The 16,253-nt window shown below is 41.2% G+C and overlaps 1 protein-coding gene across 1 annotated transcript in view; it reads right to left on the bottom strand.

Moving 5' to 3' along the window:
- Positions 1–647: 647 nt before the first annotated feature.
- Positions 648–16,253, bottom strand: part of NIPA1 (NIPA magnesium transporter 1) — a 40,680-nt gene continuing 25,074 nt past the window's right edge. The window contains exons 4-5 of the mRNA XM_024747292.1: positions 8,749–8,909; positions 648–6,460 (exon numbers count right to left, since the gene is read on the bottom strand). Coding sequence (XP_024603060.1) covers positions 5,949–6,460; positions 8,749–8,909 — 673 coding nt within the window. The 3' untranslated portion in view covers positions 648–5,948. The remainder of the gene's footprint in view (positions 6,461–8,748; positions 8,910–16,253) is intronic.

Here is a 16,253-nt window from a genome sequence, read left to right as displayed (position 1 = left end):
ACAACTAACAGTTTTGTTAATAGTAACCAACCCAGGCAGGTTTTTGTAGAATTTGGCACTTACACATTTCATGACCCCAGAAACCTGTGTGGAAAGGGTTATCCATAGAAACATTTAGTGGTTTCTTAAAATGTTTGTTCCTGACTTCTATACAGGTATACTTTGATCAAAATGTGAGTCATCAAATCTTTTTGGATAGAGCCTAAGGAAAAATATTTTTTCTCAAATGAAATATTTTTTTCATTTAATAAAATTACTTATAGGACACTAATAAAGATTAATGACAAGATTTCTCATGACACTTGGAGTATTAAAATGTGTTATGATTCTCATATTTTCCATGTGTTTAAAACATACACCTCAAAAACATGTACAAGTTATTAAAATATAGCTGGTTTTCTTTAATACCATCATTTCATTATATCAGAAGGTAATCACTGGATGGTGAATCCTTTACACATCATGGATTTGCTCCCTAAGATATGCTCGGGTGGACATTTTCTACATTGTGATGGAGACCTGGGCTATTTGTTTCTACAAAGAAAATGCGAAGCATTTGACTGAGGAATTAGGATGATATGGAACCTGAGACCACACAAGCATTTCATGTAAAGGGCAAAAAAGCAACGAGTGTTCAGCTAGAAATAAGTTATTTTATTTTAAAACACATACAGATTAATAAATATTATTGGAAAACTTAATAAATAGCATTTTTATTTACATAAGGCAATTACAACATGCTATGACTACTTCTATAAAGCAAAATATAAGCAAGTCTTAGTCATTGACAAATGGGTGTGTGTGCTAATTGGAAGCTTCCCTGATACATTTACATGAAAAAAATTTTATGCAACCAATCAAACATTTTACATTTTTTTATCTAGTCTTCTTCCTCTCTTTCACAATTATATTCCATTTTACAAGAAAGTAATAGTTATCATTTAAAAAGGCAAAAACACTCAGGAATGCTACTGGAAAAACAGTACCCTTAAATTTTTCCAAACTGCAAAAACACTGACATGGCAGGGGGGAGCAAATTATTATAGTCTGACAAATAAAAGAAATATTCTGTACTTTTCAATGTGACCCTTTGGCACTAGTGGTTTGGGAGTTCCTGACATTTACCTGGTGTCAGGTAGTTCATGGTCAGGGCTGAGCCGCTTGGAAGCAGGAAGTTCAGCATCATTCATTACAAATTCAACGCAACAGAATCAATCTGGTTCACAAGTCATTGATTCTTCTGCAGAACATAAACCTTTTCAGAATGTCAGAGAAGCTCATCACACCATCAGAATGTGATCTCTCAGTGCAGGTTTTTAAAGTCCTTGCTTAATTTCCATATTTTACAACAGAAAATATAAAACCCTGCCTTTTAAAACAAAAAAAAGAAAATTAAAGCTTCATGGAATCATGCAGACTTTACACCCAGTGCTTCCTTTGCTTACTCAGTGCTCGAAGCTGTGTGTCTACAGCATGGTCCTGAGCAGACAGGATGCATGGTGCATCGCTCCAAAGGAGTCCTGCACATGCGCTCTGGTCTGAGGCTACCAGCACAAACTAAACATGTGAGTGCTCTAACACAGAATTGGAGACCCATCCCACCATTTAGAGGTAGAGAAACTGAGGCACAGAAAGGTTAAGTGACTCACCTATAGTTGCACAATTCAAGGAAAAACAGAGAAAAGAACAAATAAATCCTCCCCGGCTCATGCACTGGGCCCTAGACTATGCTTTTTATCACATTGGGTACATTTGAAATAGATGTTTATTTACATGATCATTGTTCTACTGAATATCAACTTTTCACTAGACAATATGTTTTTGATGTAACACAAAGTTACATTTTCTTAAAATATAATTCTTTGTTGCATTTAATAGCATGTGAGAAATGTGTACGAAAATAAATGAGTAGATATTGGGCCAAATTCTTGTTCCCATTCCTAAAATTCTTAATCTTTTCAAGTATATGATGGAGGTATAAGAATCTGGCCAGATGTGAAAAATCACCTTAAAATTCATCACCAGTTCAACTGTGAGGCGGAAGTGAGGAATACATATAGTTGAGGTATTTTATATGATAAACTGTTTTATGGTGTGACTGGTGTGCAAACTGATCTTTTCTCTTCCTAACTCAAGCTAACAGACCTCTAGCTATGAATATGAGTAAAACATATGAAAAACTAACACAGATATGTCCTTGGGAGGAAGGTCAATGCTAAGGAGTTAATGTTATGTTTTTGGTCCCTGAGAAGGTGGAACACCAAGTTTCCATCTAATCCTGCTTGATAGGTGAACTACTTCCGCGGTGTCAGACACAGTTAAGGACAACTTCTTCAGACCACTGAAGCCAATCAGACAGTCAATGAACAGATCTAAACTAAAGCTTCTTCTCTTTCCAAGTTCCTACTCAGTCCCAGGAAGTCTAAGTCAGGATCAAGTAGGCATCAAAGAAGAGTGATGGGCATAGCTCTGTAGACTGCTCTTCTGGGTTAGTTGAGCAGCTTAGAAAGGAGAGGTGTCATCTTCCAACAAGAATTAGGCAGCACGACAGTGGCCTGTGATCAACACCTCAGTCTCCGTGGACTCATCTACGCGTGTAGACAGTGCATCTCGAGCACTTTATGGATGTCTAGGAACTGGCCTCTAGAAGGGAGCGCAGTATTTACAAAGAGCTGAGCCGTCGAGGAAGAAGGAAGGTGAGAGGTGACTGCATACTTCAACAGTGCTCTCTTCTATCAGACGTGAAACCCAAAGAAAAACCCAAAGACCAATCTACTACAGCTGGAATGAACCTCTGGAAATAAAACTGCATAAATCAAATTGGCCTGAGAAGTAGGACTTGAAGGAATATTTCTTATTGCTGAACCAAGAGCAGCAAAGTGTATTTCACTAATTTTCTAATGTGAAAAGACCATAATAACATCTGAGTGATGATTCCCCCTGAAGGTCCAGCCGTGGGCAGTTCTTGCTCCCCATGTGACAGGGAGCAGACTGCCCTTCTCTCCGGATCCTTCTTTGCAGAGTTGGAGCAGTCCTGCAGAACAGCAAAACACCCAGGGTGGTCTTCGTGCTGGGTTTGGGTTAGAATCCTTAATAGGCCCTACACTTGATCACTGAGCAGAACAGGAAGCAATCTTTTTAAATGCAAAGATTCAGATGAGAAAACAAGGCATTGTCCAAGTAAGACAGGAGAGAGATGGCCTATTTAAGTATCTATCCAGAGCAAGCCTGGATATCATATCACAAACATATGATTTTAGAGGAGGCTTGCTTTAATTGAAGATAAAACCCAAAGAATATCATAATAATGAAAATGTTTTATATGTATTTACTTTTGGAAAGACCAATATAAGACCCATCCCCATTCTGGGCCCTACCCTTCAAAGCTTTACTTTTTAAATCTTTTTTTGTAATTCCAAATTATAAAAACATGAATTTGTAAAATAAATACTATAAGTCAGATATTAAACGCTCTATGTTAAACTTGAAAATTAGGCTGTTAGACTGCTGGTCATGTCAATTACTTCCAGGCTAGAGTCACACTTTTGGAATACAATGGATGATATGAACTGTGTTCCACTGGAAGGGAAGTTGTGTATCCTACCAAGGTAATTTGCTGAACAGATGTAAACTTGGGAGAGTCTAACTGTTCTGGGACTTATCACCTTCAAGAGGAGACAAACTATTACTACTTTGAGATTCTATTTTACTCTAAAAAAAATCATAGGGAGATAATCCAGAAAATATCACCTCTAAGTATCTATGGAATAATCGTGGATTAACTGTAATCAGGAACATCAATAGATGAATTTAAATAAACTAAGCTTCACATGTAAACTGTAAACAAAAAAATGGGAATTTCCATATGACACATGGACTTTCTCATTATACTTGTATAGCCACATGTATTCTCTGAATATCTCATACTCCTTACCTAGAAATGATTTTTATGCCTAAATGTATATTTATACTCCTGCATTATACTTTCAGAAAGTTCAGTTCAATAAATTAAGGCCTGCATTCCTAAAAATACTGATGATAAAAAACAAACCTTCACGAGCTGATAAAAAGAGTAATGCATTTTTTGAGCATTTATTAACTATCAGTTACTATAAGATTTTTAAAAATTTTAAAATATTCTTGCTGCTGTTAGTTCACAGATCACTTGACAACCCATGATCATCACATGTACTTTTAATTCATAAAGGTGTTTTTTTCTCTACGTTAAACTATCCTCATTTAGTTTAGTTTCTTTGTTCAACACTTTAGGGAACTATTCCTTAGGTCTTTAGAAATGTTCTTTTTGTCTGAAAAAACACTTTTTTTTTTCCTATTGACATTCCTTAGTAATTTTAATTGGGTATTATTTAATTGGGTATCACCAAATCTACCTTACCCAATCCCATCTTTCAACTTGGCATAGTTTCCTATTTAGATAAAACGGTACACATGGGACTTCCCTGGTGGTCCAGTGGTTAAGACTCCAAGCTTCCACTGCAGCGGGCACTGGTTCGATCCCTGGTCAGGGAACTAAGATCCGTCATGCCACATGGTGCAGGGGTGGGAGAACCACTGCAAATGAAGTACATGATATCGTGATGAATATCTGCATCACTCTGTGCTTTGTTCCCATTTAATACACATGCAAGGTTACTACAGATAGCCAAATGACCTCTTTGATCCAAATACTGGAATAATTAATGGCTATTTTGCATTTCAGAAGTTTGACTGAGGAATTGTAGGGTGCTCTGCCATCTCAAACAACAGGGAGATGGCTACAAATTGTTTTCATTTTTGCTGGAAATTCTTTTGAAAACTATGTGTGTTTCAGTTTGTAGAATATAGCCTAAGCTTAATTGTGTCCTTTAACTTGTTCCTGAATTACAGGGAACTCATAAGTGCTATTGAACAGTTACTCTCTCATTTAACGGCCTTATTATCAAGTTAAATAATTTATTTCTTCTTAATGGCCACAATGCTTGCTGAAAGAGAACATGGATATATTTAATACTGGATCCCAGTTACATTAGACTGAATGCAAATAAAATACCTCATGCTACTTAAGTCAATTGTCTTTAATTGAACTATAACTACATGCTGAAAGGGTTGATTTACTCCAATGTGCCCTTAGTCTTGACTCTCTTCCAGTGAATGAATATACTATAATTTCTAACTGCTTTGAACATTTATGTTTTGAAGAGTGAAATATTAAAGTATAATCAAGGAGGCTGCATTACTCTAATCTAAGAGAACATACACACAGTAATAGTCAAATTAAGTGAATAGTTCAAGTAATAAAGGCACTGAAATTGATTGGAGCTATTGAAAATCATCCTGCAAATGGAACAGTATATCATTTCCATTCACTCTTCTCTCTCTGTTTGCAATTAAAATGTCTAGGAGTTGGGGGTAGGAGAGTCAACACATCAGAGGATTAAAACCAATTAAATATATATGCCTCTGATTTGGATCCGACACCTGAATGTTATACATGCTTAATGCAAAATAATAAAACTACAGACACATTTACTGTAGAGTCAGACTTCAAGACAACAATTTCTCCCATTTCCAAAGTAAGCTTCTAAGTAAGAATATCTGTTCCCCTGCAAAGACTAATCAGAAAAGGCCCATTCTATTTAAATAATGATGACGTGTTTTAAAAGCAAAGAGTATTCATGAAAGCTTCCAGGTTAATGGCAATGAACATAAGATTCCTCTCATCAGAGAGAGACGACACCCAGGCAACCACTGAGCAACTTCAGAGTACAGAAGGCTGTGCCCCCACCCCAGTGCTGACCAACACACCCTCAACTCTCCACCAGCCCATCCATTAATATACAGGCAACTCCAACACCAGCGATTTACGGTCTCTTCTACTTCACGACAAATCAGGACCAGAAGCCACATCCATTTCCTGTTCCTCAAGCCATCCAACCCCCTGTTACATCCTAGTCTGTTTTCATATTAGATTTGTTCATCTCCCCAAGGTTGAAGTTGAACTCTTTGAACACCTGTATAAGGACAATCCCAACGGAGACAGTGGTGAACCCGCAGGCCATGCCCAGGAAGTCCACCAGACCCACGTTGCTCCACTCCCGGAAGAGGATGGCCGAGGCCAGCAAGACCAGTGTGGTGAACACAACGTAGTAGATGGCCCCAAACACAGAGGAGTCGAAGCACTCGAGGGCCTTGTTGATGTACCTGAACTGGATGATGATGCTGCAGCCAAGCACGGCCAGGAGCACCAGGCACAGGCAGAGGGCACGCCGACTAGACGGATTGTTGTGGAAGATGTCTTGGGCTGCCAGCCCAATGCCCTTAGTGGAAGGCACGGTGAAACTCCCCAGCAAGGAGCAGATGCTGATGTAGACCATGATGTTGGTGGGCCCGTGGGCCGGCGCGATCCAGAAGATCAGCAGCAGCAGCATGAGCAGCACGATGCACAGATAGCCTACGAACACTGGAAACGAGAGGGCGCACGGTGACCCAGGGGGCGAGGCAGAGCGGCCCTCGCCACGTGCTCCGCCACCTGCCCCCGCCGCTGTCACTGGGGCACCCTACCGCTCCGGATGTGCTTTACCACAGCCCCTGAGCTCACTCCACCAAAGTTATTCCCATCATCACTTTCACCATTCAAACATTCATAGCTCCTATATATTACATGTCAGTAAATAAGTCTTCTCTCTATTAGTAACATTTTTATAACAATAAAAGTCTACACAGAGGCTTTGAGATTTTTTTTTCGGCCACACTGTGCGGCACGCAGAACTTCCCCTACCAGGGATCGAAGCCGTGCCCTGGCAGCAGAAGTGCAGCGCTCCAACCACTGGACTGTCAGGGAAGTCCTGAGAATTTTTTTAAAACCATTTCACAAGATGGTCAACTCAACAAACCCTAGTGCTCCTACGTGTGGGGTGGGAGAGAAAGAGAGTCATGCGGGGTCTCAGAGGACACACAGGGAAGCTGTAGGGGTGTTTCTGGCTGTTGCAGTGACTGGGGGCTGCACACAGTGGGCAGAGGCCAGGGGTCCTGCGATGTGCAGACGGCCCCACACAATGAAAAATCATCCTGTTCTCCTGATGACTTCGGAATGTCACCTTGGACAGGAAAGTGGAAAATATTTATAATAATCAGAGCTAGAACCTGTTTTATGTGTAAAACAGGGTAATTTGGCAAGGATTTAATATACATTGAATTTTTCAGAACTTCAACAGTTATACTCCATTTCAGAAGATCCCATTGCTGGGAGTTCCCTGGTGGTCTAGTGGTTAGGATTCCGGGCTTTTGCTGGCGGGGCCCAGGTTCAATCTCTGGTCAGGGAACTGAGATCTGGCAGGCCACCTGGCGTAGCCAAAAAAAAACAAAAACAAAAACAAAAAAGAAGATCCCATTGCTGATGGCAAAATCCTTAGTGTTTGAGTCAATAACACAACACCTCCACATCGGTCTGTTTTGCACCTGCCAGATTCACAGCACACACGGTGTGGGGTCTGCTGGCTTTAATATGTCTTCTCCTATAGTTGTACCTGAGCATTCCATTTTATTCCAAAGTACTCTTCTTAGGGCATTATGTTGACTGCTATTATATGTACAAGGAGTTGTATTTTCCATGAACTTCATTTCCAGATTGTAAAGGGGGTGCCAGGCACTGGGCCTGAGGGCTGGGAACAGCCTGGACATGTGTAGCAGCAAGCAGGTGGTGGGAGCCCCTCTTCCTCAAGGATAAGAAAAAGACTATGGAGCTCTGCTGCAGGGGAAGATTCAGGAAGATATTACAGCTGAAAGCTGCCTGGGAGCCTGACCTATAAACTGGGCAAGGGGTAGTGGAGGGCAGAGAGCAGCACGCGCAAACGTAAAATACTGCCGAAGTGTGGGCCGTGTTTGCGGAAAAATCAGAAGTAGCTTGAACGCAAGTGTGCAGGCTTTATTTCATAAAAAGCAGCTGGGGGGCTTCCCTGGTGGCGCAGTGGTTGAGATTCTGCCTGCCAATGCAGGGGACACGGGTTCGAGCCCTGGTCTGGGAAGATCCCACATGCCACAGAGCAACTGGGCCCGTGAGCCACAACTACTGAGCCTGTGCATCTGGAGCCTGTGCTCTGCAATAAGAGAGGCCGCGACAGTGAGAGGCCCGCGCACCGCGATGAAGAGTGACCCCCGCTTGCCGCAACTAGAGAAAGCCCTCGCACAGAAACGAAGACCCAACACAGGCAAAAATAAATTAATTAATTTAAAAAAAAAAAAAAGAAGAAGAAAAGAAAAAGCTGGGCCTGAGTGTGCAGTACTTTGGGTTTTCTCGCATCAGGGGGAAGGGGTGGTGGTGATTGCAGTTATGAAAAAAAAAAGAAATTATGTCAAAAGTAGATACCAAAAAAAAAAAAAGTACAGGGCTCTGTGGGGGCTCTAAAGATGAATTAAACCAGACCTCGGCTCTCTGAGAGCTTCACTTCAGAGGGAAGCATGGAGGCCTGGACACATGGTGGTCCTGAGAGGAGCAGCCTGGGGCTCATCCCTCAGAATGGGCGCACAGATGCGGGGTCGGGGACGGCGTCCATGCACAAGGTCCAGATCCCAGGAGGCAGCAAAGGGGCCACGGCAGCAGGGCAGCCCCGGGGGGCAGCAGCAGACAGTGGTGAGCAAAGAGGAATCAAGGGCCTGGAGGACAGACCATAGCGGGGCGGAGGGTACAGCTCCAGCTGGGAGAACCGCGCCGGAGGCGGCAAGCTCTCTGGCACCACAGCTCTGAGTTACCTGGGTTGGTCAGCTTCTCCTCCAGCTCGGCCTGAGTGGTCACACTCTCAGATTTCGGGGAGTGGATGATCAGCACGACAGAACCCGCACAGCTTAGTAGACACCCCAGCTTGCCCAAGATGTTGAGCTTTTCTTTCAGAAGGTAAGAAGCTAAAATGGACCTTCAATTTTAAAATAAGATATGATTAAATCAAACTATCTGACCGACCTGTTTCTTCTAACTGCAGATGTTATTAAAGCTACATCTTCTTTACCGTCACATTTTATTTTTAAATTAGTTTTTAAGTGTACAAAGATTAGGAATTTATTGAAGTTGCTATTTCAGTACAAACAGGATCTTCATGCCAATTCCATGCATAGCCAGTACATAATGATACTATTAACTCATACCACTATATTATTTCAGTAGATATGAAATATACCAGGGTAGAAAACTAAGTTTTATGATTGATCAAAAATAAAAATATTGCCTCCATATTTTTAAAAGTACACAGTCCAAAAAAAACTATGTTAAGTAGGAAAGCAGGATATGAAAATCGTTAAAATAATTACAAGTAATTCATGATCAGAACACTTAAGTTAAAATAAATTGAGTGAGAAAATGCACAAATAAGAAAAAATCAAAATGCTAATAGTAATTGAATTATGGTACAAGGAGTATGGGTGATTACTTTTCTCTTCTCTAATATGGAAACTTTTAAAATGTGGTTACATTACTTATTTAATGCAAAAAAGAAAAAAGCATTCCTCATAAAACATCTGTAATCTTAAGACTGGTACGGGGAGGGCACACCAGACCCAGATACCAATATATATATACAGGACTATCTCCATTCATCCTCATTTCACAGATAAGGAAACCAAACCTCAGAAAAGATCAGCACTGAAACCAAGGCCACAAAGCTAACAAGAGGTGAAGCCACGGAGAGGTCAAAGCTTCCATCTTTCCCTTACAGCGCTTTGTGTCCCTGGCCCTGGATAGCCTGGTCCCCAAGGAGACCCATCAGTGTAGCTGGGAAAATAAGCAACATCCCTGAAAGAAACCATACAGAATATAATAATACAGAACTAGATGTTAAACTGGGGGGCTCCACACAGCTGCACGGAGAGGTGGCAACAGAGGAGTGGGCGGCTCCGAGAATAAGAGGTGGGCTGGAGTCAGCCAGGAACAACGGGTGGGCCTATGCAGGGGGTGAGGGCTGCCATGAATATGGAAGAAAGGGGCAGGGTAATCCCGCACCGCGAGGCCAACTCACCTCTTATTGCACTCTTGGTCTTATACCAGAGTACAAATTAAACAGCCCTGCTATAAAACAGTGCGTAACAGAAAACTTGAGGGATGCTAAGGCCAATAGATCAGGAAACAACTGCCATTGAAAAAGACAGTTTATTGCTCATGGTCTCTGAGCTGAGGGCCGTAGCGTCCTACGCAGGACGGCACAGGGAAGCGCTAGCGTTGGTCAGGAGGCGCTGGCGGGTTGCGGAGGGCTGTAGCAAGAGCCTTCACTTCACTGTGGTCTCCGGGGGAAGGGGTGTGTAAGGCAGTGCAAGCAGTTTAGCACTGGCCAGAGGGAAGAGCTCAGTGGCGCTTGGGCACGGGCTGTCCCTAGCTGTCTATGACTTGGTCCTGGGGGATCAGCGCAGGTGGGTAGTGGGCAGGAGTGTGAGAGTCCAAAAAAGGAGGTGGTTGGGATGCGAGCTCTGGATCGGTTGGTTTAGATTTGAAACGCATGCCTTAGCAGGAGAACTCCTCCCGAGGAGAGAGGTGCACGTGCCAGCGGACCCGTGAGCCAAGGCAAGGTGACTCGGGACCGGACTGTCCAGAACGAGGCGTGTGCGGCACAGGCATGCAGGGCAGATGTTAGGGCACCCAGTTTAGAGACGCTAGACACATGGTCAATAGAGTGCCGTGTCATTTAAGGACACACCAGATAAAGACGTGGGCAACCGCTTACCTCCTGAGTATGTTCCTCATGGAGAACTAGTCCTTGCCTCCCCTCTGTGGCTGAGAATGGATGACCCCAGGGCGGCTGGAATAGGGGCCATCTACCTAACAGGCTTCCCCAGCAGGAAATCCACCAGCTGTCTAGGCTCAAAACCTTTCTCCTCTCACTTTTCCTGGGCTGCAGTAACTAAAGCCTGCTACCTTCTGATCTGAGATTAAACAAAAAGCATACACAATCTCTTTGACTTAAATCAAGAGTCCACAGACTATGGCTGAAGGCCCAATCCAGCCCTTCACCTGTTTCTGTGAATAACATCTTACTGGAGCACAGCCGTGTCCACACAGTTAGTCTGGTCTCTGGCTACTTTCCACTACGATGGTAGAGGCGAGCAGCTGCAACAGAGGCCACATGGCCCACAAAGCCTAAAATATTTACCATCTGGCCCTTTACAGAAAAAGGTGGCCACCCCCTAAGTTAAATGATCTACAGAACTAATCGCACATCTATCTGGAGATGTGGGTAGAGGTGGAGGCACCTGAGGTGGAGGCACAAGTTACATGTCAGCATCAGGGCCACGGTAGCACAGAGAAGCAGCATCCTCACTGGAGGGGTTGGGGGTACAGCAGAGGTGGGAGGGTGGGGTGAGAAGCAGTGTGATAAAAGGCAATGGAAAGAGGTGGAAAGAAATTTAATGCCAAGAGAGAGTCCATAGACTATCTTAATAAACTTATAGTAAACAAACAAAAAATGCCCTGTAGAATTGACAGCAAGGTCTTGAAGAGAAATCTGTATACCCAAGTTCATAGCAGCATGACGCACAATAGCTAAACTGTGGAGGCAACTCAAGTGTCCACTGACAGATGAAGAAGGAAACAGTACACAAGGAGTGCACAAGGGTTCCCTTTTCTCCACACCCTTGCCAACACTTATCTCTTGTTTATTTTTTATGGCAGCCATTCTAACAGGTATGAGGTGATATCTCATTGTGGTTTTGATATGAATTTCCCCCATGACTAATGATGTTGTGCGTCTTTTCATGTACCTATTGGGCACCTGTATGTCTTCTGTGGAAAAACATTTCTTCAGTTCCTCTGTTCATGTTTTAATCAGATTGTGATTTTTTTTGCTATTGAGTTGTAAGATTTCTTTATATAATTTGGAGATTAACCCCTTACCAGATCTATGATTTGTACATATTTTTTCTCATCCTATAAATTGTCCTTGTATTTTGTTGATGGTTTCCATTGCTGTGCAGAAGGTTTTTATTGATTTTTTAAAAGATTTTTTTTGATTTTAAAGTCTTTATTGAATTTGCTACAATATTACTTCTGTTTTATGTTTTGGTTTTTTGGCTGTGAGGTATATGGGACCCTAGGTCCCTGACCAGGGATTGAACCCACACTTTCTGCATTGGAAGGTAAAGTCTTAACCACTGGACCACCAGGGGAGTCCCTGTGTAGAAGCTTTTTGGTCTGATGTAGTCCCACTTATTTATTTTTGCATTTGTTGCCTTTGTTTTTGATGTCAGATCAAAAAAATTGCCAAGACCAATATCAAAGAGCTTACTCCTTATGTTTACCTTCTAGGAGTTTTATAGTTTCAGGTCTTTTTTTTTTTTTTTTTCTTGCGGTACGCAGGCCTCTCATTGTTGTGGCCTCTCCCGTTGCGGAGCACAGGCTCCGGACGCACAGGCTCAGCAGCCAAGGCTCACGGGCCCAGCCGCTCCGTGGCATGTGGGATCTTCCCGGACCGGGGCATGAACCCGTGTCCCCTGCATCAGCAGGCGGACTCTCAACCACTGCACCACCAGGGAAGCCCTAGTTTCAGGTCTTATGTTCAAGTCTTTAATCTGTTTTGAGTTGATTTTTGTGTACAGTGTAAGATAGTGATCCAGCTTCATTCTTTTACATGTGGCCTGACCAGTTTTATGGAACAGACTATCATTTCTCCATTATATTCTTGACACTTTTGTCTTAAATTAATTGACCATACATGTGTGGGTTTGTTTCTGGGTTCTCTATTCTGCTCCACTGATCTACGTGTCTGTTTTTATGCCAATACCATACTGCTGGGACTTCCCTGGTGGCGCAGTGGTTAAGAAACTGCCTGCCAATGCAGAGGACACTGGTTCGATCCCTGGTCCAGGAAGATCCCACATTCTGCAGAGAAACGAAGCCTGTGCACCACAACTACTGAGCCTGCCTTCTAGAGCCCCGTGCCTAGAGCCTGTGCTCAGCAGCAAGAGAAACCACCGCAATGAGAAGCCCGCGCACCGCAATGAAGAGTAGCCCCCGCTCGCCGCAACTAGAGAAAGCCCGCATGCAGCAACGAAGACCCAACACAGCCATAAATAAATAAATAAATAAATACCGTTTGGATTACTATAGCTTACAATATAGTTTGAACTCAGGAAGCTTGATGCCTCTAGCTTTGTTCTTTCTCAAGATTGCTTTGTCTATCTTTGTCTTTTATGGATCCATACAAATTTCAGGATTGTTTGTTCTATTTCTGCGAAAAAATGCCACTGGAATCTTGATAGGATTGCACTGAATCCATAGATTGCACTGGGTAGTATGGACATTTTAACAATATTAATTCTTCCAATCTATAAGAATGGAATATCTTTGCCTTTATTTGTGTCTTCTTCAGTTTTTTTCATCAATGTGTTAATAGTTTTCACTGTACAAGTCTTTTGCCTTCTTGGTTAAATTTATTCCTAGGTATTTTATTTATTTATTTTTTTGGCCATGCCACATGTCATGCAGGATCTTAGTTCCCTGACCAGGGACTGAACCCGCACCCTCTGCACTGGAAGCTTGGAGTCAACCACTGGACTGGCAGGGAAGCCCCTATTTTATTCTTTTTGATGCAACTGTAAATGGGATTGTTTTCTTGATTTCTTTTTCTGATTGTTTTTCTTAGTGTGTAGAAACACAACTGATTTTTATACATTGATCTTATATCTTGCAACTTCAGTGAATTTATTTAACAGTTATAACAGTTTTTTGGTAGAGTCTTTGGGGTTTTCTATATACAATATTATGTCAGCTGCAAGTAGAGACAGTTTTACTTCTTCCTTTCCCATTTGGATGCCTTTTATTGCTTTTTCTTGTCTTGCTCTGGCTAGGGCTGCCAGTATTATGCTGAATAAAAGTGGCAAGAGTGGGCATCCTTGTCTTGTTCCTGATCTCAGAGAAAAAGCCTTTGGCTTTTCACTATTAAGTATAAAGTTAGCTGTGGGATTGTCTTATGTGACCTTTATTATGTTGCAGTATGTTCCCCCTGTACCCAGTTTGTTGAGTTTTTGTCATGAACAGATATTGGATTTTGTCAAATGCTTTTCCTGCATCTATTGAGATGATCATATGATTTTTACCCTTCATTTTGTTAATGCGGTATATCACACTGATTGATTTGTGGATACTGAACTATCTCTGCATCCCTGGTACAAACCCCACTTGATCATGGTATATGATTTTCTAGTGTATTGTTGAATTCAGTTTGCTAAAACTTTGTTGAGAATTTTTGCATCCAATATTCATCAGTGATATTGGTAAGTAATTTCCTTTTTTGTAGTGTCCTTGTCTGGTTTTGGTGTCACAGTAATGCTGGCCTTGTAAAATGAGTTTGGAAGTGATCCCTCCTCTTCAATTTTTGGGAAGATCTGAGAAGGATTAGTATTAATTCTCCTTTAAATATTTGATAGAATTCACCTGTGAAGCCATCTCTTCCTGGACTTTTCTTTGCTGGGATGTTTTAAATTACTGATTCAATCTTCTTCTGCTCAGATTTTCTATCTCTTCATGATTCAGTCATTCTAGGAATTTATCTGTTTTTTCCTAGGTTATCCAATTTGTTGGTGTAGAATTGTTCATAGTCTCATGATCCTTTCTATGTCTGTCGTTCAGTTGTAATGTCTCCTCTTTCATTTCTGAATTTATTTATTTGAATCTTCTTTTTCCTTAGGTAGTCTAGCTAAAAGTTTCTCAATTTTGTTTATTAAAAAAAAAGCAGCTCTCAGTTTTGTTAAGCATCTCTATTGTTTTTATGGATGTTATTTCATTTATTTCTGCTTGGCTTTTTATTCCCTTCTTTCTGCCTACATTGGGGATAGTTTGTTCTTTTTCTAGTTCCTTGAGGTAAAAAATTAGGTTATTTGATATCTTTCTTTTGTCTTAATGTAGGCATTTATTGCTGTAAACTTCCCTCTTAGATCTGCTTTTGCAGCATCCCATAGCTTTTGATATATTAGGTCTCCATTTTCATTGGTTTCCAGATACTTTTGGATATCCCATTTGATTTCTTCTTTGACACACTGGTTGTTCAGGAGTGTTTATTTAATATCCACATATTTGTGAATTTTCCAGCTTTCCTCCTGTTATTGATTTGTAGTCTCATACCACTGTGGTCGGAAAAGATACTGGGTATGACTGTGATCTTCTTAAATTTGCTAACGCTTGTTTGTGACCTATCATAAGATCTATCCTGGAAAATGTTTCCTGCACACTTTAGAAGAATGTGTACTGTGCTGCTGTTGGATAGGATGTTCTGTATATGTTAGATTGGTCTAACATAGGGTTCAAGTTTCATGTTTCCTTGATTTTCCGTCTGGATGATCTATCCATTGTTGAAAGCGGGGTATTGAAGTGTTTTACCATTATTGTATTGTTGTCTATTTTTTCCTTCAGATCTGTTAATATCTGCTTAATATATTTAGATGCTCTGATGTTGGTGTGAATATATTTGTGATTGTTATATTTTTGATGAATTGACCACTTTATTATTGTCTAATGACCTTCTCTGTGTTTTGCTACTGTTTTCAGGTTAAAGTCTACTTTCTGATATAAGTATAGCTACTCCTGTTCTCTTTTGGTTCCCAATGGCAAGGAAGATCTTTTTTCATCCCTTCACCTTGAGTGTATGTTTCCTTAAAACTGAAGTGGGTCTCTTGTAGGCAGCATATACCAGGGTTCTATTTTTTAATCCATCTAGCCACTCTATGTGTTTTGATTGGAGAAATCAATCCTTTAACACTTAGAGTAATTATTGATAGGTAAGGACTTATTAATGCCATCTCATTAACTGTTTTCTGGCTTATTGGAGTTCCCTTGTACCTTTCCTTCTTTCTTGCTGCCATCCTTTGTGAACTGCTGATTTTCCATTGTGATATCCGTTGATTCCCTTCTCTTGTTTGTGAATCTACTGAAGGTTTTGTTTTGTGGTTACCATGAGGCTTACATTAAGACATCTTAGAGATAAAAGTTTACTTTGCACTCATAACAATTTAACTTCTATTGTACACAGAACCTCTAATCTTTTATTCCCTCCTTTATTTCATATTTTTGATGCCACAATTTACATCTTTCTCTACTGTGTATCCACTGATCAACTGTGGTAGCTATGGCTCTTTTTTAAGACTTATCCTTCAACCTTTATACTAGAGTTAGGTAGTTAACACACCACCATATTACAGTATTCTGTATTCAGTATTCTCAATCTGACTATATGCTTACTTTTGCCAGTGTGTTGTATATTTTCATATATTTCCATGTTACCAAC

The sequence above is a fragment of the Neophocaena asiaeorientalis genome, unplaced genomic scaffold (genome assembly GCF_003031525.2).
Source record: "Neophocaena asiaeorientalis asiaeorientalis breed wild unplaced genomic scaffold, Neophocaena_asiaeorientalis_V1.1 scaffold236, whole genome shotgun sequence".
NCBI lineage: Eukaryota > Metazoa > Chordata > Mammalia > Artiodactyla > Phocoenidae > Neophocaena > Neophocaena asiaeorientalis.
Note: the sequence above shows the minus strand (reverse complement) of the source record. Positions and strands in the feature narration are given on the sequence as shown.